At 39.9% G+C, this 23,009-nt stretch overlaps 1 protein-coding gene across 3 annotated transcripts in view; it reads right to left on the bottom strand.

The window, feature by feature from the left end:
* LOC109194565 (uncharacterized) overlaps nt 1-22,209 on the bottom strand; it is a 32,432-nt gene extending 10,223 nt beyond the window's left edge. For 2 of the 3 annotated variants that reach the window (XM_025904310.1, XM_019356040.1), the window contains exons 1-3: nt 22,077-22,208; nt 1,259-1,621; nt 1,062-1,178 (exon numbers count right to left, since the gene is read on the bottom strand). In XM_025904310.1, coding sequence (XP_025760095.1) covers nt 1,062-1,178; nt 1,259-1,621; nt 22,077-22,104 — 508 coding nt within the window. In that variant the 5' untranslated portion in view covers nt 22,105-22,208. Of the gene's footprint in view, nt 1-1,061; nt 1,179-1,258; nt 1,622-22,076 lie in introns of all 3 variants that reach the window. The other variant, XM_025904311.1, reaches the window with a different exon arrangement.
* Between the last annotated feature and the right edge of the window lie 800 nt (nt 22,210-23,009).

Genomic DNA, 23,009 nt, shown 5'->3' with positions numbered 1-23,009 from the left:
GTGACACACATGAAGTCCAGTTTCCAGGAGGTGAATAACTCCTTCAATATAAAAGATTTGTTCACCAGCGATCTGTCGTTTTCCAGGCCAATCCTGACAGGAGCTGGGGATGAGGTATGAGCCCCAGCGGCACAGGGAGCCCCACACAGCAGCCTCAGTTTATCAAGGTTCACCTGGCGCACACACTGAGCCGAGGAGAACAGGGGTCACAAAGGAGCGGCGCGTCATCCTGTCTAATCACAGGGATGAGGCAGGGTAGCATGACAACACGGCAGTGTCAGCAGCGGGCACCATGAATTCTGACCTCCGTTAAAAACTGTGTTTTGATCAGAACTTGATTGCCGATCGTACACCAGTAGAGAGCAGATTTCCTGAGTGTCACATGACATGAACAATATAAAAACAAACAAAACTGACAGCCACAGACAAGCAGCCATGGACACCGGCACCATCTTGATCCCCATTTAAGGCTCCAATGAGCTGCTACTAAGTGAAAAATGATATTTGTTGCTACTGGAGTGTTTCCGCAGAGTACAGCAGTAAGTGCTGAAAGAAGCTGGTTTGTAAGCCGGTATTGGAGAGTCAGTAACAGCTGCTCAGACCAGCTGGAAAAGTGCTCTGATGCTCACACTAGTCATGTGACCTCAGTCACTATCAGACAAATCCTGTCAGTTCAGATCTACAAGAGCAGCTCTGTGTTAAACCTTCAGGATGTGGGTGATGCCTCTAATGTGCTCCATCAGTGTGAGTTCAAGGCTCTGCTACCAAAGTGTTCTAATACACAGAGGAAAGATGAGCTGATGGAAAGTTCATCAGCAGATTTTGAGCTGTGAGAAAGATGAAAGGAGGCCACAGAGTCCAGCAGTGTTTGGGAGATACTTGCCTGAATGACTGAGCATCGAGACAGGATTCATTATTGTTATTGATAAGATGATCACAATAACTGCATGATTGAATGCGTGACTGTGTTACAGAGTTACAGATGAAGGTGATGGCTGCTGCTTCCACTTCCTGATCTGCTCTGTGGAAACGCACACACACATTATAAAACACACACACACCTTCTCTGTCCTTCATCCTTTTATATACAAACAGAGCAAAGGCAGCAGCCAGGATGATCAGAGGAACCAGCACAGCTGCGAGGACTTTGGGCCAGACTGGAGGAGGAGGAGGTTGTTCTGTAACACAAACACAGGAGACATGAACATCATTAACATGTTTGTATGAACTCACATGAATCTGACCTCTGTTCACTTACCTGAGACTTTCAGCTGTACTGCAGTTTTGCTCTGATCTTGTCCATATTTACGGTAGATGCAGGTGTAGTTTCCACTGTCAGAGAATGTGGGCTTCCTCAGAGTGAGGCTGAGGACTCCAGTCTGCAGAGCGTCGACTCTCATTGATGTTCGATGTTGGTAAAGATCATTCTGACCACTAAGATCGTCACGCTCATCAAGATCGTCACCTTTCTGCATACGCAGGTGAACTGTTGGGTTACTGAGCCCAACACGGTCCCACACTGCTGCTGTGTCGCTACTGGAAACACCAACTGATACCTGACAGGGCAGCAGGACAGACTCCGCCCCCTTATACACCTCCACCCCCGAGGCATGCTGGGAAACTGAAGACAGAAACATGAAACAGGTGAGACCTGTGCTTCACAGTCACATGACCTTTCTCTCTCTCTCTCTCTCACACTCACACACACACACACACACACACACACTTCAGCAAAGAAACAGTGCAGTGCTAACATGAACCATTAGCTCAGGTCTGTAACAGTGAACCTGTCCAGCTCAAATCACCAACACAAACACATGTGTACAGTAAAGGCTTCTGCACACACAGCAGACCCTGTGTCCTCCCCTCACACAGAAACCTGCTCTGTACTCAGAACATCAGAGGAAGCAGCTGAGAGAAGCTTCCTGTGAGGGTCACTCAGGTCCACCAGCAGGTGAGCAGTGAAAGATGGGCTCAGGTCAGGTGGATGAAGCTCATCTGTCTGCAGTCGTGTGTTAATTATATGAATGTAACGTATATGCTGTTAATAACATCAGCTGAAAGTAAATCAGGCTGTCACATCAGACAAAAGATAAAACTCTGTTACTAACTGAATGATTTTATGCTCCTCAGCTGCAGCAGCACCAATATTTACACGTAGTACCAATATGTAGTACATGTTTCTGTCTCTGCCTCTTTGGGTGGGAGTGCTTGTTTCTCTGTGTGGGTGGAGGTATCAGCTGCATGAGTGTTTAAGTTGTAGTTACAGCACTGAGCTTACAGCACCCTGGCTGTGTGTCAGGAGGAGGGCTGGTTTACTGTTTCTACTTCCTGTTTGCGTCTGTGGCTCCTCCCCCTGTTTTAAGTTACATCTAAAAAGGCTCAGTGGGAAGTTCCTGTAGCTGCAGTCTGAGCTTAGACCTGTCAGATTAACACACACACACACACTGCTCAGTATAATCGTGTACACTGTTATACAGTACAATAGTGTACAGCCAGGGTCAGGGTGTCGAGTAGGGGTGGGTTTTTATAATCGATTTATCGATTAAAATCGATTCTGGCTTGGATAACGTAAAATCGATTCATTAAAATCCTGAATCGATTTGTTAATATAAATTTATTTTGCCCGAAATGCCAGAATCTCTGGTGAAATCTCGCAAACTTTCAACAACCACCAAACAGCTAAGACAGTAAATGAGAGCAGGTAGACGGATTCTGCACAAAGACGTAAACAGTTCAGTTCAGTTCATTTTTATTTCAAACATGTGCCTTCACAATCATTTCCAAATATCATTCCATTATTTGTTTGAAAAGGAGTAGCCAGAAGTAATTATTTATTTGTCCCTACCCCCAAGTCAAGTTTGACCTCTCATTCATTTAATTTTCTTTTAGTCTTAAATTAAACAAACAACATATGAAACAAAAGTACAGCAAAACAAAAAACATACATAAATCAAAAAAAGAAATTAGCAAGCCCCACCACAGTATAGTTTCTTTTATATGAAAAATACAGAATGTGTATATTTGCAGATTCATAAGTTATGGAAAAACAAACAAACCAAAAAAACCAACCAAGAACCACAACACCATTACCAGCAACATTACCGTCCTGGGTTAACCCAGTTTTCTTCATTCTTATACTTATTTAAAATTTGGTTTTTATATTTTACTTTGAACTGGTTTATGTTTTTACTTTCTTTTATTTCTTCAGTTAGACTGTTCCATAATTTAACTCCTGCAATTGAGATTGACATAGTTCCTAAAGTTGTTCTAGAACTTTGTATTTTTAAATTCCATTTCCCTCTTAAGTTATACCCACCTTCTCTTTCTATGAACAATTTACAGATTTCTTTTGGAAGCAATTTATTTCTTACTTTATACATTATTTGCGCTGTTTTAAACTCCACCAAGTCTTGGAATTTAATAGCTTGCATTTTGACAAAGAGTGCATTTGTATGGTCCCTGTACCCCACATTATTTATTAATCTAATGGCCCTTTTCTGTATTATAGTTATTGTTTGTGTGTTACTTTTGTATGCGTTTCCCCAGACCTCTACACAGTAGCTCATATATGGCAGTAGTAAAGCACAGTATAAAATGTGCAGTGCTTTCTGATCCAACATATGCTTTGCTTTCCCCAGGACGGCAATGCCCCGTGCCAGTTTCCCCCGAACATAAGTAATGTGTGGCTTCCAACAGAGCTTGTGGTCAATGATCACCCCAAGAAATTTTATTTCATTTACTCTTTCTAAATATACATTGTCAACACATATTTCTATTTTGATGTTTTTCTTTTGGTTTCCAAACAACATAAATTTGGTTTTATCTAGATTCAATGATAATTTATTTATATCAAACCACTTCTTTAATATCGTTAATTCCTGTGTGATAACCTGTGGCAATTCCACACCTGAACACAGTATATTTGTGTCATCTGCAAATATTACAAACTTTAAAATCTCCGATACTCTGCAGATATCATTTAAGTACATAATAAACATTTTTGGACCCAATACTGAACCTTGAGGTACTCCACAAGCTATATCCATCAGATTAGATTTATATTCATTTATTTGTACATATTGTTGCCCAAGCGCTTTGGGTGCCTTGAAAAGCGCTATATAAATCCAATGCATTATTATTATTATTATTATTATTATTATTATTATTATTATTCCCTACATAGCTTTTTAACCATTCCAAAACCACTCCCCTAAACCTGTACTTTTCCAGTTTTTTTAATAGAATTTCATGATTAACAGTATCAAACGCCTTCTTTACATCTAAGAAAATGCCGAGTGCATACCTCTTATTATCCACACAGTCTGTTATCTTTTCCATTAAATCTATCAGTGCTAAAGCTGTTGATCTGTCAGTAATTCATATTTTTCCACAAAACTGTCAAATCTTTTTATGAAAAGTTTTTCCAGTATCTTAGAGAACTGGGAGAGTATTGACACTGGTCTGTAGTTTGTAAAATGATGCCTTTCACCGGTTTTGTAAATGGGAATAACTTTAGCAACTTTCATTTTTTGTGGAAAAAACCCTTTTTGAAACGACAAGTTGAATATGTATTTCAATGGTTTTACAATCCCATCAATAACTGTCTTTACTGTTACCATATCAATATCATTCCAGTCTGTACTGGTTTTGTTCTTAAGTCCTCTAACTATGTCATAAATCTCTTTCTCTTCCACTGCTCTTAAAAACATTGAGCTTCTATTCCATTCAATATTTTCACCAGTGTCCCTTTCTATTCCATCATCCTTTATTTCTTCTGCCAGTTTTGGCCCTATGTTTACGAAGAATTCATTAAAGCCATTTACTATCTCTTCCATGTTATTAATACTTCTTGTCCCTTCTATAAAGTACCCAGGGTAATCATTATTCCTTGATTCATTTTTGATTATACTGTTTAATACATTCCATATATCTCTTGTGTTATCTTTATTGTGTTCTAACCTTTTAATGAAATATTCTCTTTTACAGGATCTCATTATATTAGTTAATTTATTTTTGTAAGTTTTATACTTCCTTTCAGTTTCTATTGTTCTCTTTTTTATGAATTCTCAATATAGGGTATTCTTTTTTTTGCTGGCATTTTGTAGTCCTTTGGTCATCCATGGTCTTCCTGCATAGTTGTGTTTCCTATTGATTTCAATTACTGGGCAGTTTTTATCAAGTAATGTGTTAAATGTTCTTAAAAATCCTTCGTAAGCTTTATTAACTTCTGTTTGTTCATATACAATATTCCAATCTTGCTTTAAAAGGTCATTTCTAAGACAGTTTAATGTCTTCTCTGTTCTTATTCTTTTCTAAATAATCTTGTGTCCATCGTTGTTCACTTTATAATGGCAATTATAAGATGCAAAGACTGGTAAATGGTCAGTTATATCATTGATTAATAACCCACTTTTTATATTTCCTTCTATTATATTTGTAAATAATCTTGTGTCCATCGCTGTTGACTTTATAATGGCAATTATAAGATGCAAAGACTGGTAAGTGGTCACTTATATCATTGATTAACAACCCACTTTTTATATTTCCTTCTATTATATTTGTAAATATATTATCTAATAGAGTTGCACAATGAGATGTTATTCTGGTCGGTCTTGTTATGGTCTTGTTATTGTTGTGGAAATAAACCCATGCTGTACATGGAATCAATAAATTCTTCTGTACTCTTATTATGATTTGGATTCAATAAGTCAATATTAAAGTCCCCACAAATAAACATTCTTTTCTGATTTATATTTGTAAATAAGTCCTCCATATTATCCTTAAATATCTCAATCTTAGATCCTGGTGTTCTATATATACAGCTGACAATTAGGTTTTTCCCTTTTTTCCATGCTTATTTCCACTGACAAACATTCCATCACACCATCAACAACAGTCGTCATTCTTCCCATTCTTTCGTACTTTAGGTTTTTATCAATGTAAAGTGCCACCCCACCTCCTTTCTTGTTGATTCTGTCTACATGAAGGAATTCATATCCATTTATTTTAAGGTCTTCTTCTTTTCCAGGAGTTATCCAGGTCTCTGATATGGCTATCACATTGAATGGCTGTTCACTAGGGCTGCACGATTAATCGTTAGAAAATCGCGATCTCGATTCATACTTATGTGCGATCTCATTTCCAAATGACAACGATTAAAAAAAAAAAAAAAAAAAAAAAAAAAGACGACGACGATTGTAACGCATTTTGATCCGGGACGTAATCTGCATGAAAACAAGCGCTCACTCTTCCTGCTCAACAAATGACAAGGGCGGAGCCTTATACCACGTGATACAGAAGCTGTGCCGTGATGCTCAAATTGGAAGGGAAAAAACAACGGAGAACACGTCGGGGATGACGAGAAAGTGACAGGAGAAAATCCGTCCCGGTCAACCACCCAAACATCAATAACGGGAACCTTATACAGCGCTTTCCTATCCGGTTGTTCAGTCTGACGTCACTGGCCATGTCTGGGCCTAAACTCCGCTGCAGGTCCATATATCAAACGATCACTGTGGCATTCCTGAGAGTTGAAAAACTGTCTAAAGTCTTTCATCTTTAATAAAATGATCAGTGTCCTGCTCTACCAGGTGTAACAATTGAGTTTAACATCCAGGCATCCATGAAAATGGAATTTATGACATTTAACGGCGTTAGAAGTTAGCAGGAAGTTAGCTCACTAGCTTCTATCGAAATACAATATAGCATGTCCTGACCGCGGGGTTTTGGAAACAAATTCAAACGTACAGCTCTGCTATCACTTCCAACATAAATGAAGACAGAAAACTAAACAGCAGTGACGTTTGTAGGGTTACTGAAGTTTGGCTAGCTGGTATATAATGATGTGCTACGTGACCGCTAGCGACACAGCTATGTTAGCATAATATAAACAAGCTAACTTTTTTTCCACTCGATAAAAGTTAACGTGAGTGTTCTCGGCGGTCAGGAACAAATGTAATCGCATGACAGGATGCTGTAAAAGGACTAAACTTCAGCCAGGAGAACAAATGAGATAATCCATCCACAATACGAGGGTAGTCATTCGTATACTGCTGCATGGGCTGTGCTGTAGTTACATCATAAGGTTTTGAAAACTGAGCTTAAATAAATGATTAGCGGTAATAAAAGCCAAGGGAGGTCAACAGTGATCACTGACTGTTTTATGAGCTTTTTGAGATTAAATAGAAGAAAATACAAAACATTAAACATGTTAACAACACAAAAGCCATATTAAACGCAGACTACTTTAGGCCCGGAAGTAGGATTCGTCACGTCATCACTGAACAACCGGATACACGTCGAACTCCCGCAGGCACAAAGAAATTACGCAGGCTATTACTTATCACCTGACCAAAGATATATCAACACTGTGCAAAACGCGGGATTTAGGAAAATGATCAACACCCTAGACAAACGCAACTATTTTTCTATTGTTTCACTACCTGCTCTATACACGCAGTGTCGAGCAACGGTGGAGACGGAATTTTAAGCAGTACAACATTTTGCGGCAACCACAAAATGTGAGGCATTTATTGTTTTTATGTTTATTTATTGTTTTTATGTTCAGTTTCAACTGTTACGAAGTTGATGTGCAGTTAATAAGTGCAATAAATATTTATATTGGAAAAGAAAATCGTGAGAGAATCGTGATCTCAATTCTAAGCAAAAAAAATCGCGATTCTCATTTTATGCAAAATCGTGCAGCCCTACTGTTCACACTGTTTTATGTAGTCTTTGATGGATTGAAAGTTTGCATATAAGCTTCGACTATTAAAGTGAACCATTGTTATACCCTGTTCTACCTTGATTTCCTTTTTAAGTTGCTCATTTGTATAATAATTGCATTCATTTGTCTTATTGTTAAAGAAATTACAATCAGGATTAGGGCTGTGCGATATGACCAAAATCTCATATCCCGATATTAAGACATCTATCGTCCGATAACGATATAAATCACAAAAATGTAACATTTTCTGTAAATTCTGTGAATGTCGGGCAGCTCGACTTGCGTGAAGTGTTTCCAGCTGGGCGTCGCGTACCTGGAGAGTGTTTTAACCGACGCATGAAACGATACATTTTTAGACTTAGGTTGTAACGGCCGCCGTTTTCTTTGTGAGTATTTATTACACAGCGTGCTGCGGGGAAAGGCCTGTTCTAACGTTTGAGTCTAAGGTTTATTTTTTAGCACCTGACGGCTCTTTTTTGCTTCTCATCCGTAAATACTCTGCATCTTTCACGTGATTCAGTTTATTTTGAAAAATCTCAACAGGATCTTGAGCTTTATTGTGAAAGGTTTATGTGGAAAATAAACAAGCAGATACGAGGTGGTTTTACCGTCGTTGTTGCTAACGACAACGCATAAAAACAAGCGCTTGTCCGTCTGTAGTGTGGTTATATTAAATATAAGAGAAAGAGAGAACTTTAGGAAATTAATATAGCCACTACAGTGACCATCAAAATAATGAAACAATATTGCGGTAAACAGTTTATTTTGCGACACCACGAAACAAACGATAGCGTAAAATGAAACGATAGACGTTTTTCTATCGTCATCCGATATATATCGTTATATCGAACAGCCCTAATCAGGATCTATGTTGCTGTCATACATCAATGTCTTATTTTCAATATCTATACGAGTTGTTAGTTGAAAATTGTCAGACATCTGCCTTGTTTGTGCACTTGGACGGTCCCATCATATTTAGCACTACTTTGCATTCTGATTTATCAGTTATATTTTTCTAGTTCCGTCATCTCTTTGATGACTAGAACCTTAGCCTGCTCTGGTGTTCCATTTAACTTAAACACAAAGCGCGGACCTGCCGACGGATCAGAATCAGTGAGATGTCGCCTTTCTCACCCGACGGCACGAAAGCCGACAGCTCGCTGATTCTGATCTGTCGGCGGGTCCGCGCTTTGTGTTCACGCCCTTTTTGCGCTGATTCTAAAGCTGTTAGTTTGATCTTTTTCTAAAGAATATTGACCGAACCAGCAGCAAAAGAAGATCCAAACTATGCTTCACATAAACAACAACAACTTTGACTTTTACTGTTTTGCTTCCACCAGGATAAAATCACACTTCATGCACAGCTCTCGCTCTCTCTCTCTCTCTCTCTGTACTTCAAGAACAGTTTCCCGTCTAAAAATCAGTTTTCTGCATTATTCGCTTGCTTGTTACGCACAAGTCTACCGTTGTTTACAACGCTGTCGGCCGCTGTTTTTTCCCCCCCCTTTTACATTCTTCCGAAAAGAAAACCTTATCTCTGCTGTTCAATACTGAACCAATTTGAACTTTTTAAAATTATGCAAAATGCAAAACGCTTAGCCGTCTCTAATAAAACCGCTGTAACGTCAGAGGTAACGTTCATATGTTCATTAATGGTTTTCTTTCGTTTTTGATTTACTGCAGAATATTTGTATAAAATCCCAGGCCAGGAAAACCACCTTCATGTTTTTCTGTTTTATCTTCAGCTACTTTGACATAAAGGCATCTGCTGTGACGCTCACGCCTTTGATAGTCTTGCGTGTGTCAGCTTCCTTTTTATTGATACAAAAATATGTAAATGTACTGATCTGAATTATAATATTTCTGACTGTCAAAATTTCCCAGATTTAAATCGAATTGAATCGAATTGAATTAAATCGAATCATGGATCGAATCGATTTGGGACCTTGTGAATCGGATTTGAATCGATTCTAGAAATCAGTGACGATACCCAGCCCTAGTGTCGAGTAGGAGACTCACAGAGCCCTGCAGTAGTGGTGGGATTTCCGGCTCTTTTTAGAGATCCAGCTCTTTCGGCTCCAAACCGGCTCTTCAGGTTGTTTTGTTGCTTTAATTAATTAATTTATTATTAACAATAATATAAAATTATGCACAAAAGGAATTACTAATGGAAAAAAAAGTGGTTTTATTTATATATGTTTATATATATAAAGATATATATGAGACAAAGCACGTACAAACTCTAAAACACATTTCTAGCGTTAACTTAACTTCCAAAGCAGAGCTGCCTAGATCACTTAAATTACACAATTGAAAGCATATGTGTATTGTTTGTGTATTTATACACAAGCACTCATATATATTCAAATAATTTAAAAAAGTTCATTTACCTCTTACTACCACACACCGGTCGTTGGTACTTGCTGGCTTGTGTAGCCACTAGGTAACAAAGCTCAACACTGCGCCTAGCATCCTGGAGCACTTCTGTTGTCTTTTGTACGTGCTTCTGAGTTTGTACGTGTTTTGAAGTTTGTACGTGCTGCTTTGTCTCTAGGGGCCACCGTAAATATACTTTTTTTTATTCACTCCACATAACATGTAATAAATAAATCATATAATACAAAAAACAGCTATTTGAATTTGAACTTTTAACTTTAAATTTTCAGCTTTTTCCTCTTAAATAAATTTAAAGTGAAACAACACAAAACACTGCAAACCACAACACAGTTAAATATAAATAAAATATGAAAACAAAAAGAAGATGCATATTCTCTGTCATATGGACCTGCATGAATAAACTTTCTGAATCCTTTATCATCTGGAACTGAAAATAGTTGTGGATGATTACTATACCTTTCTAATGTGACGTTGTTGTCCCTGGCACTCTTTCTCTCTCTCTCCCTCCCGCTCTTTTCCTGTGCTACTGAGTGTAACTACCGCCCCTCCCCCCTCTTCCCAGCGCAAAGCACAAGGCTCACGTGCGGAGTGAAGCGGAAAAAAAAAGTGCGAGAGAGAGGGTGAGAGAAGGGAAAAAAAACAACCCACAGCTCGCGTCGTTCAGCTCAAAGATCGGGCTCTAAGAGCCATTTCGTTTGCGACCAACCCATCACTATCCTGCAGGCTACAGGTTCGAGTCCTGCCTGTGAACATCCACCCTCACTGTCGCCTGCTGTCTGTACTACACATGTTTCACACTCCTCATCTTTGGCTCTTGACGAAGGCAGTGGCACCTTTCTCCTCTCCTCCTCTTCCTCTCCCTCAGCTTCCCTGCTTAGCCTCTTGTGTCCTTGTTTTTTCTTGTTTTTTTTGTATTACTTTTCCCTGGAACACTCTCTCACAGTCTGTTCTCTAAAACCTAAAAGAGGAATTATGGATTTGATCAACTGATCCCTGAATGCAATTGACACCCCTTCAACGAGAAGTCTGAGCTCGGGTGAGCCTGAGTGCTGAAGATATCTACCTATTCGGAACCATGATAACAGGGTTCTTGCTGATCGGAGCTGGCTTGGCCCTGACTTATTGAAGAATTAAGGAAGCGGAACCGGCTGTTCAAACTCCCACAAGGCTGCCCGCTGGGATTGAAACGATGGGACAAGGCGTGAGTTTCTCAAAATGGGCTCATTGAGTGCATTTTGAGAAACTCACCGCAGTTTCTCTAGTACAGCCAATAAACACATATGGCTGCCATGGGACTGGACTCTAAACCCGATGCCAGGAAAATTGTGTTGCTGCTCATGGTAGCTGGTCCTCAAGCCAATGAAGTCTTCAACACATTTGAGTTTGAGGACGTTGGTGACAGGAATAAGTACGACAAAGTGGTTGAAAAGTTTGATGCACACTGTTCACCACAGAAGAACACAGTATATGAAAGGTATGTTTTCTGATCTCGGATGCAGAAACCAGAAGAGACTTTTGATTGCTTTGTGACTGATTTGAAGCTAAAGGCACAGTCATGTGATTTTGGAGAGCTGAAAGATTCTATGGTTCATGATCTAATTGTGTGGGATCCATGATAAACGGACTAGAGAACGGCTGCTCAGAAATTCCAAGCTAACTCTGGATGAAGCAGAAAGAGTGTGTCATGCAAGTGAGTTAGCCCTGCAGCATGCAAGGACATTTAATGAGACAAGCGTCGCTGCAGTACATGATGGTTCAAAAATAATGGCTGTGGTTAAAAAGAAAATGAGGAAGAATATGTCACAAAAGTCCAGCAAAGACGATACAGTGTACTCCTGTAAGCGATGTGGTAGCAGACATGAACCTAGATAGTGTCCTGCTTATAGCAAAAGATGTTTAAAATGCAATGGAAAAAATCATTTTGCCAAACAATGTCTGTCTAAAACCAAACCCAGATCGGTGCATTTAGTTGAAGAGACTGACTTAAGCGAGACTTTCTTTGTGGTCACTTGGGGATGTAAAAAGTGAGCATAACGAAGCAGAAGACAGTGAGAGACGCTCAGATTATGAAGACACGTGGATTGTTTCACTCCCAATACAAGGAACTTTGGTGGCACTAAGGATTGATACAGGTGCACAGGCAAACCTAATCAGCATGACAGAGATCAATGCTATGAAACCAAAGCCCAAATTAATAAAGAGTACCTCTAAAAGACTGCAATGGGAGGAATATTGAAAGTAGTGGTCAATGCAGACTTAAAGTGACAATAAAACATAAAGATTATGATGTATTGTTTAATGTTGTTCCAGAAGGTCGTGAATCACTGCTGGGTGGTGTGTCATCCAAAAGATTAAACCTAGTAGAAAGAGTGTACCACATCAACTGTGGAGAAGCAGCAAGTGGTCAGTGAGGAGCAGTTGACTCCATTGTACAGCATTATGAGGATGTCTTCAAAGGTTTGGGATGTCTACCATGCACTTACAGTATCCAGCTGAAAGAGAACGCAAGGCCAGTGATCCATTCACCACGTAGAGTCCCAGCTCCCAGCTCCACTGAAGGGCCGTTTAAAGAAAGAACTTGACAGGATGTCGCAGTTGCAGGTCATTACAAAGGTGGAAGAACCAACTGAGTGGGTAAACTCAATGGTGTGTGTGGATAAAAGGAATAAAAACAATGATTTGAGAATATGCATGGACCCTGGCGATTTAAATAAAGCCATAAAACGTGAGCACTACCAGATACCAAAGCGTGAAGAGACTGCAAGTGAAATGGCAGGTGCCAAATACTTCTCAAAGCTAGATGCAGCACAGAGTTTTTGGCAAATAAAGCTAGATGAGAAAAGTTCAAAATACTGTACTTTCAATACACCGTTTGGCAGGTACAGATTCCTCAGAATGCCATTTGGCATAATCTCAGCATCTGAGATTTTTCATCGTGCCATGGACAACATGTTAGAGGGATTACAAGGTGTTCGCTGTTATGTTGATGATGTGGTTATTTGGGGCTCCACCCTACAAGAACATAATGAAAGACTGGTGAAGGTGCTGCAACGGGTGAGGGAGAATGGATTAAAGCTAAATCGTGACAAGTGTCATTTTGGTGTAAAGGAAATAACATTTTTAGGAGATAAATTCTCTGCTGGAGGTATTGAGCCAGATGAAAGAAAAATAAAAGCCATCGCAACAATGCCACGCCCAACAGACAAGAGAGGTGTGCTCAGAGTGATGGGAATGATAAACTTTGTTGGGAGAATTCATACCTAACTTGTCAGTGAGAACATCAGCACTAAGGGAGTTACTTAGTGATTCCATAGAATTTAAATGGACAGCGAGGGATGAACAAGAATGGAACGATTTAAAAACCACACTGACAACGTGCCCAGTGCTTGCATATTATGATCCAACTAAGAGTCTGAAAATCTCAACAGATGCCTCAAAAGATGGGCTTGGAGCTGTTTTACTTCAAGCTGAAGAGGGGAGCTGGAAACCAGTTGCTTATGCTTCTAGATCCATGTCTAAGTCTGAAACCCGATATGCTCAGATTGAGAAAGAATGTCTTGGGCTGGCATATGGACTTGATATTTTTCACTGTTATGTTTATGGTCTTCCTACTATTACAGTTGAGACAGATGATCGTCCTCAGAATGCATGGAGCAGGAAAGCCATTGTTCTTCAGGAAGCAGGTCCGAGATCATATGACGTAAGAACTGAAGAAGGTCATGTGTTCAGAAGGAACCGTCGCAACTTGCTGAAGACTAAAGAGACATTTCAGGAGGAACAATGTGGTGAGGAAGATGAAAATGTTGATGTGTCACATGCAGAGACAGTGTCTGATTTGAAACCACTGGATGGACATGGGTATGTGGAGAGAAGTGAAGTGGTTTCAGAAACTGTATTGAGGAGGTCCGAGCGTAAGGTCAAAAGACCAGTTAGGCTTAATCTGTAAAGCTAAAACTGGATTTGTTTTTATCTTATATTCTGATGGTGTTGAAAAAAAAAAACAATTGAAATAATATGATTAATATTTATGTAAAACAATTATGTGTATATGTTAGTTTATAAGACCTATGTTGTATATAATTAAGTGTGCCTATGCCAAGAGGCACACTTATTACTATTCGTCGGATTTATTATTGTGTGGATGCCCTCAAAGGGCTTCCACACTATTGAGTTCCTGTTTCTCTTTATTCTTTCTCTTTATACTTTATTCTTCTAGTTGCTCCGTATTTCGCCGTTTAACTACTCCCTCAGTTTTCAGCCGATTTTCTCCGTTCAAACTCTAAACTGTTCTGCTCTTTCTGCTAATGATGGCTATGACTTTTGGTGTTTATTACTATTATACTTTTTAAAATATTACACTTTTTTCCTTTAATTTGTCCCATTGAAATGAATGGAAAACTTCCACAATTCTGCAAAAACTTGCTTGTTTTTGAAACTTAACTACATCCTCATACTTTCACCTAGAAACTCCATTCAAACTTTAAAACGTTCTCAAATTACTGGGCTATTCCTGAGTGATTCAGCTTTTTCATATCTTCTACCATTTTAATCTTATCCCTCTTTAAGTTTTCAGTTGCAAACTTGTGATTTTTCAGAAAATACATGCGTTGCTATGGTTGCTATGCAATTAACTCAGAGTGAGGGCTGGTCCGTTCTGAATTTTCTCTTCATGTCTAAACAACTTCTTGCTACTCGCTCAATTTCCACTCAACCCCCACAAATTATACATCAAAACGTAGGTATTTTTGCTGGCTTTCAGACAATGTCACTATCTTTATTGTGAGATTTACCGTTTTTTCGCAATTTGCCTCGAAGTGACACAAGGTCTCAAAACGCTCCATTCAAAGTCTATGGGGAGGTTTTGAAATTCAGAGCTGAAATTCTGTAATGAGAGGCATTTTCAAATCGTCATATCTCTTTAACAAAGCAAAGGTAGGACATGAGGCTTGTGCCAATATATCTTCAGACACTCCTGACACTCACAGTGGAAGCAGTTTTTACATTCATCTTACCGTTGAGCCATAAATTACGTTTGTTGGAGGGGTGGAAATCTGTCCTCCTCTCAGTTTTCACACTCTGAAAATGAAGCCGTTCCTTCTCTCGTCATATCTCCGCGACGGAGGTACAAAGAGTTATGAAAATCGCAGTCAAAATACACCAAAGTCCGCTGATTCACCCAGTACAAGAATTATGCTGCTAGCCCTCCTAGTTTTTGAGTTACACCTTGAGTAGCCGCCTTGAGACCAGGAGGGCCAGGTTTGAATCCTGCTCAGGGCAATGTTTTTTTCACCACCATACAACTTTTTGCAACTTTTCATCTTTTTCAGCTTTTCAGCAGACAGCTTCAGCGTTAAGGCATCCACACAGCATTTTCGCAGGAAATGCAAATTTTTCTACTTCTTTATTGTGTGGATGCCCTCAAAGGCATCCACACTATTGTTTTCCTGTTTCTCTTTATTCTTTATTATTCTTGGGGTTTCCGTACGTTTTTTGCCGCTTAACTACTCCCTCAGTTTTCAGCTGATTTTCTCAGTTCAAACTTTAAAAAATTCTGCTCTTTCTCCTAATGTTTGCTATGACTTTTGGTGCTCATAACTTCTATACTTTTTGAGATATTGAATTTTTTTTTGCAATATTTTTTGCCCATTTCTGCCATATTATCAGTGGCCTCACTAATTTTCCTTGCCGGGATGACCTGTGTTTTAGCTCAGTGAGATGAGCATCCGTTCTCAGACTGGGAGGCCAGGGTTCAAATCCCGCTTATGGCAACATTTCTTTCAGTTAACAGTTAAACTTTTTTAACTCAATTTCAGCTTTTTCACCCCTTTTCAGCAAAATTTTCAGTTTTTTCACCACTTTTCAGCACAAATCCCAGCTTTTTCTGCTGTTTTCAGCAAAAACCTCTTTTCAGCAGAAATTCTGCTGATTGAACTCTTTTCAGCAGAATTTTCACCTCTTTTAAGGCCAAATTCTGCTTATTCACCTCTTCTGCAAAATTTTCAGCCTTTTCATCTCTTATTAGCACAAATCTCAGCTGTTTTCAGAAAAAACACTTTTGAGCAAAAAATTCTGCTGATTCATGTCTTTTCAGCGCAACTTTCTGCTTCTTTACCTCTTTTCAGCAGAAATTCTGCTGATTCACCTCTTTTCTGCAAAATTTTCAGCCTTTTCTCCTCTTATCAGCACAATTCTCAGCAGCTTCTGCTCATTTCAGCAGAATTGTCCGTCTCTCCACCTCTTCTTTGTCAGAGTGAGTTTAGCTCAGTGAGATGAGTGGCTGCCTTGAGACCTGGAGGGCCAGGTTCAAATCCTGTTCAGGGCAATGTTTTTTTTTTTCACCACCATACAACTTTTTGCAACTTTTCATCTTTTTCAGTTTTTGAGGAGACAGCTTCAGCATTAAGGTATCCACACAGCATTTTCGCAGGAAATGCAAATTTTTCTAGTTGTGTGGATGCCCTAAAGGGCTTCCACAATATTGAGTTCCTGTTTCTCTTTATTCTTTATTATTCTAGTTGCTTCCGTACGTTTTTCGCCGTGGATCTACTCCCTCAGTTTTCAGCCGATTTTCTCAGTTCAAACTCTAAACTGTTCTGCTCTTTCTGCTAATGATGGCTATGACTTTTGGTGTTTATTACTCTTATACTTTTTAAAATATTACACTTTTTTCCTTTAATTTGTCCCATTGAAATGAATGGAAATCTTCAGAAATTCTGCTAAAACTTGCTTGTTTTTGAAACTTAACTACTTTGTCATACTTTCACCTAGAAACTCCATTCAAACTTTAAAATGTTCTCAAATTATTGGGCTATTCCTGTCTGATTCAGCTTTTTCAGATCTTCTACCGTTTTAATCTTATCTCTCTTTAAGTTTTCAGTTGCAGCTTTGTGATTTTTCAGAAAATACATGCGTTGCTATGGTTGCTATGCAATTAAGTCAGAGTGAGTGCTGGTCCGTTCTGAATTTTCTCTTCATGTCTAAACAACTTCTTGCTACTCACTCAATTTCGACTCAACCCCCACAAATTATACATCAAAACGTAGGTATTTTTGCTGGCTTTCAGAAAATGTCACTATCTTTATTGTAAGATTTACCGTTTTTTCGCAATTTGCCTCGGAGTGACACAAGGTCTGACAACTCCCCATTCAAAGTCTATGGGGAGGTTTTGAAATTCAGAGCTGAAATTCTGTAACGGGAGGCATTTTCAAATCGCCATATCTCTTTAACAAAGCAAAGTTAGGACATGAAGCTTGTGCCAATATATCTTCAGACACTGCTGACACTCACAGTGGAAGCAGTTTTTACAATTATCTTACCGTTGAGCAATGAATTACGTTTGTTTGAGGGGTGGAAATCTGTCCTCCTCTCAGTCTTCAAACTCTGGAAATGAAGCCGTTTCTTCTCTCGTCATATCTCCGCGACGGAGGTAGAACGAGCTATGAAAATCGCAGTCAAAATACACCAAAGTCCGCTGATTCACCCAGTACAAGAATTATGCTGCTAGCCCTCCTAGTTTTTGAGTTACACGACGTTTTGTAACTCCAAAAAACGGCGTTTTTCGCCTCTCACCGTGATCTATTTTCTGACTGCCCAAGTATCTGTCTTTCAGACCGCTGCCCCCTTTCCAGGTGGCGCAATCAGTAATGACACGGCTCTGCAGCTCAAAGGTCGTGGGTTCAATCCCACCTTGGTCCACGTTTTTTTTTTTTTCACTACAAATTTATACACTATCACAGACCTGTAATTTAGATTGCTAATTTATTACAATTCTGCAAAGTTTTATGATTTTAGCAGCTTTTCTAATATGGACCTCAGATTCTTGTTAACGCTCCATGGCAGAAACAAGTATGAAGCAGACTGAGGCAGTACCTCTGATTGGTGAATTTGAGCAGAACCAGGTTGTTCTTTCATTTCATTTCTTTATTTATTTCACACATGGTTCAACAGTGTTTCTTTTTCTACATACAGAACCTTCTGCCTCTTTTCAGCAGAAATTCTGCTCATTCACCTCATCTCTTGTGTTGGAGTGCCCTCTTGTGGCGCCTTTTGGGTAGTGCCTTAGTAAACATGAACACTGCAAAGAAGTGGTATCAGACTGGTTTGTAGTGGAGGAATTTGTTGCCAGTTTCTTTCATCTTTAATCCGTATTCATGTTGTAATGTAGTAGTACCACAATATGGCAGAAACACTATGTTTTGGCACAAATACTTTGATTTGGTGTACTTTAGCTTCTTCACCCCTTTTCAGCAAAATTTTCATTTTTTTCACTCCTTTTCAGCACAAATTCCAGCTTTTTTGGCTGTTTTCAGAAAAACAAAACTCTTTTCAGCAGAAACTCTGCTGATTCATCTCTTTTCAGCGCAACTTATTGCTTCTTTACCTCTTTTCTGCAGAAATTCTGCTGATTCACCTCTTTTCTGCAAAATGTTCAGCCTTTTCACCTCTTATCAGCACAAATCTCAGCTGTTTTCAGAAAAAAAACTCTTTTGAGCAGAAATTCTGCTGATTCATCTCTTTTCAGCGCATCTTATTGCTTCTTTACCTCTTTTCTGCAGAAATTCTGCTGATTCACCTCTTTTCTGCAAAATTTTCAGCCTTTTCGCCTCTTCTCAGCACAAAAAATGAGCAGCTTCTGCTCATTTTAGCAGAATTGTCAGTCTCTCCTCCTCTTTTTTGAGAGAGTTTAGCTCAGTGAGATGAGCAGCTGCCTTGAGACCAGGAGGGCCAGGTTCGAATCCTGCTCAGGGTGACATTTTTTTTTCACCACCATATAACTTTTTGCAACTTTTCAGCTTTTTCAGCTTTTCAGCAGACAGCTTCAGCGTTAAGGCATCCACACAGCATTTTCGCAGGAAATGCAAATTTTTCTAGTTATTATTATTCTCCAGTTTCCGCCTGAAATTTTGCAGTGAAACTCGCCCCGCAGTTTTGAGACAAACTTCATATATGTTACCTCATTTTGTGCGGCTGGATCTGGAATGGTGTGCTATGACTTTTGGTGTTTATGACTATTATAGTTTTTTAAATATTAATATTTTAGTGAAAATTTTCCCGCGCTCCTCTGCCGAACAGTTTTGACAATAGGGTTACATATGTTAGATCATTTTGTGCGGCTGGAGCTGGACTAGTATGGTACGACTTTTGATGTTCATGACTTTTATAGTTTTGTAAATATTAATATTTTAGTGCAAATTTAGAAAGATTCTTCTTTTGGCGCCATAGAAACAGACTTCATTTGTGGTGTGTTGGCTCCATCTTTTGGTCCCACTGAAACAAATTTCAAACTTCATTTGTGGTGTGTTGGCTCTCTCTAGTGGTATGCCGGGAGTGGTACATCCTGTCTACCCTTATTTGGATACCGTAATGACGACAATTTCAATGGCGCGCACAGCCTCACTGCTTTCAGGAACCATTGGAAGTTTTAAGGTTGCGCGAACCATTGAATAGTTACGGTAACCGCAATGCTTTTCATAGCACACCTCTGCCGAGTTAAACAATGGCGGACACGTCTTCGTTTTAAATGTCTTTTATTAGTGTTTCTAGGTCACAAAATAAACTTTTAAGATATTTTCAGGCGAGAATGTAGGTGTGTAAACTTCACATATCTGCTCGTTTTGTCAAAACATCCCATATTAGCGACAGTGTTCTGACGATGTTGCTGCTAGCCGGCTAGCTAGCTAGCGCCGCTAGCGACCCTTCGAGCACCCGGGCTTGCTTTCAGTGAGACTGCTGACCATCACCCGATCACTCGCCAACAGTCTGTGTCTTAAGTGGACTTATTTTTCGTTTATATGGGCCGATGATGCTGGTCGATGTGGAAAAAATAACTGAGTTGTTTGGTCTTGGCTAACGTGGAGCTACAACCGAGAGCAGCTATCCACTGGTGTGTGTCAGAAAGAACATGCGGGGAACGAGACATAAGAGGCGGCGAGGCGACCGCCGATCGACCGGTGGTAGATCGTGGATCAGGGAAACCTAAGGCAGGAGCGTGAGGTGAACTGAATTTCAGGTAAGAAGTTATGAATTGCACTCTATTTGGGTCAGATATAAACCGAGTTTAGGTGTAGTTTATTTTCGTTGTGCTGACCTGTGTGCGCGCTAAGTTACTGACGTTGAACTTTATTTTATTCACAAGGGTTAGTTCATAGAGTTGCCGTACAAAGGGAATTGTCCCACATTCAGAGAAAATATTACGATTTATTCTGTCCTTACGAAGCCTCCCGTGTGATTCTCTCGCCTGTTGCAACTTCAATCGTGAAACTGATCAACGATCGGCTTTTCGCTCTTGTTTATTGCGCTAAACAACAGCAGCACGTTTAAGCTTGATCAGCTGTTGTTAGAATTCATTTGATTTTAATTTCTAGTATCAGCTGATGTTTGCTGGAGCCACAGCTGTAGAAGCGGCTGTTCCAAACCAGGAGATGTCCTTACTGAATCATCAGAGCTGAACTGGTGATGGAGAAACAGGTTTACCTTTTAGGTGACATGAATGAGTTGAAGGGAAGTTATGAACTGTTTCTGAGAGACAAATAAACACCAAGCTCCTGTTTCTGTGTAGCTGACAGCTGGTAACTGTGCAGGGGCGGATCTAGCAAAGCTTTTGCCAGGGGGCCAGGTAGGGCATTAACAGGAAAAGGTGGACACAAAGTTATACTTTGATTTCTTACTCTCATATAAAATATTTAGCTTTTATTAAATAGTTATCTGAATCTTACAACCAAAGTTTGTATAATAATACACAAGATTGGCTGTAGACCATTGTTAATCATTCAGAACACTGTGTAAAAATAACAAAAAACAAAAAGTGAATGCGAAAGTGCATAAATATTTATTTTACGTGTGTGATGTGTGTGGCAGGGCGTGGTCTGCAGTGCCGCTGCAGGGGAGGTGGACCCACCTGAGCGGCACCTGCAATCACGCCTCTCGGGCGTAGTCTGTGCTCTCTCGGCTGTTTTTTGGGTGTGTGTCGGGCTGTGAGTTGAAAAGCTACAGCTGGCTGGGTGGGTACACCAACCATGTGTGAAAAGTGGTCCATAATGTAATGCTTCAAAGCGTGTTCATGCAAACATTGTCAGGGTCTGCCGTGATACTATGGGACTTCTGCTCATGAACCTGTGTGCACAGCGTCTGAAAATCGGGGATGTACAAAGTCACCTCATCTTTACCCAAAACTGTAAGCTGTCATCTGTGAGGCGCGAGCGGTGTTTGTTTTTACCATAATTCATGATGGAGAATGGCTGCTCTTCTGAGTTTTGCTGTCTGTAGCCGTATGAATGCCAAACTACTCTGATTAGCAGCGGCATAGGCACACTTAAAATTTCTTCTGAAATTTTCGCTTTCTAGTTCAGTGTTGATATGTAGGTGTTCATGTAATGATAAGGTTTACCAGCAGGGGGCGCTGTATTTAAGAAAGCTCATGAATGCCTCCGGGGAAGCACATAAAAGAAGACTGGTCTGTGGTGTGATAGGGATGGTGTCAATAAAATGTTTGGAGCAGTAGCTCGCAAGGCATAAGTGGATGCTGTGTTATTTTTAACAAGCGCTACGAAGACAACACAGTAGTGACTTGAGGTGGAGCGACTGTGTCACGCCCACACACCCGCTGGACGTGGCCGCAACCCCCCCCACACACACACAGACTTTTTTACGTAGCTGCTTCAGTTGATCTGCTGATGGATTTGCAATGTAATCATATGGCGCATTGCCTTCTGAGGACATTTTAGATGCACTCATCAGAAAGGTTACCGACCCCTGCATTAAACACACATATGATCTGATAAAACCAGCTGAAAGTGCGGGATCCGCCCTGCATGGAGGCCGCGGGGACGAGCTTCATCACATGAACGAGCTCGATGAACGTGAGCATGAGCGGTTAAAAAAAACAGACCCGCGACACACTCGGTATCCAGCCACACCTCTGTGTGTGTGTGTGTGTGTTTGTGTTTCTTACTGAGTAAGAGGAGCACGATCATCTTCATCCTCGGGAACAGTCACTTTACAGCTGATCCTCACCGACCGCTCCCAGACACAGACTCGTTACTCTGAACAAGATGGCGCACAAAGAAAAACTGACTTTCGATTCTACCGGAAGTCTCCTCCTCCCTGAGAACCTTCATAATAAAAGCTCTTTACGCTGTTGAATACAAGGTAAAAGGAAAGTGAAGAATATGTGCAGGTGAGAAGCTGTAACACTCACAGACTGTACGAAGGTTAAAGAATAAAGAATAAAGCTCTTTATTACAAAGAGAAAGGAGTGAAGCACGCCTCCTCCTGTCTGCCTTTGAACTGAGCCCACACACTGGACTCTGTGTCACTAATACAGCTGCTGACTGTGACCTTATACCACGGTTCATGTTTCTAACATCTAATCATTTCACCTTAAACACATACAACACAACAGTGTGAACTATGAACTACTCACTCGGTACAGTGGTCCCTCACTATAACGTAGTTCACCTATCGCCGCCTCGCTGTATCGCAGAATTTTTTGTGGCAGTTTTTCTTCTTTCTTTTTTTCCCCCCTGTCCCGTTTGGATCTTTAGCCATCAGAATTGTTGTCTTAAGGCCAAGAGAGATGCCAAGCGGATTTAGTTTACCAAGTGGATCTTCATGGCATTGCCATATTGGTCCATTTGATTGACCTTTATTATAATTATGTATTTATTTTATTTTTGGTTGTTACAGTCGGGACAGACATGACTGGGGGATAGGACAGGGAAAAAGAAAGAAAGAAAGGGAGGGAGAGAAAGAAAAATAGAGGGGAGAAGAGGTGGTGAGAAAGGGGAGAAGAAAGAAAGAGAAAACAAACAAAACACCTGGATCACCTGTATGGAGAAAAAAAAACAGAAGAGAAAACAAACAAACAAAAAAAACAGCAACATAA

Source organism: Oreochromis niloticus, unplaced genomic scaffold (assembly GCF_001858045.2).
Source record: "Oreochromis niloticus isolate F11D_XX unplaced genomic scaffold, O_niloticus_UMD_NMBU tig00000735_pilon, whole genome shotgun sequence".
Taxonomy (NCBI): domain Eukaryota; kingdom Metazoa; phylum Chordata; class Actinopteri; order Cichliformes; family Cichlidae; genus Oreochromis; species Oreochromis niloticus.
The sequence above is the reverse complement of the archived record's forward strand: the minus strand, read 5'-3'. Positions and strand labels throughout refer to the sequence as shown.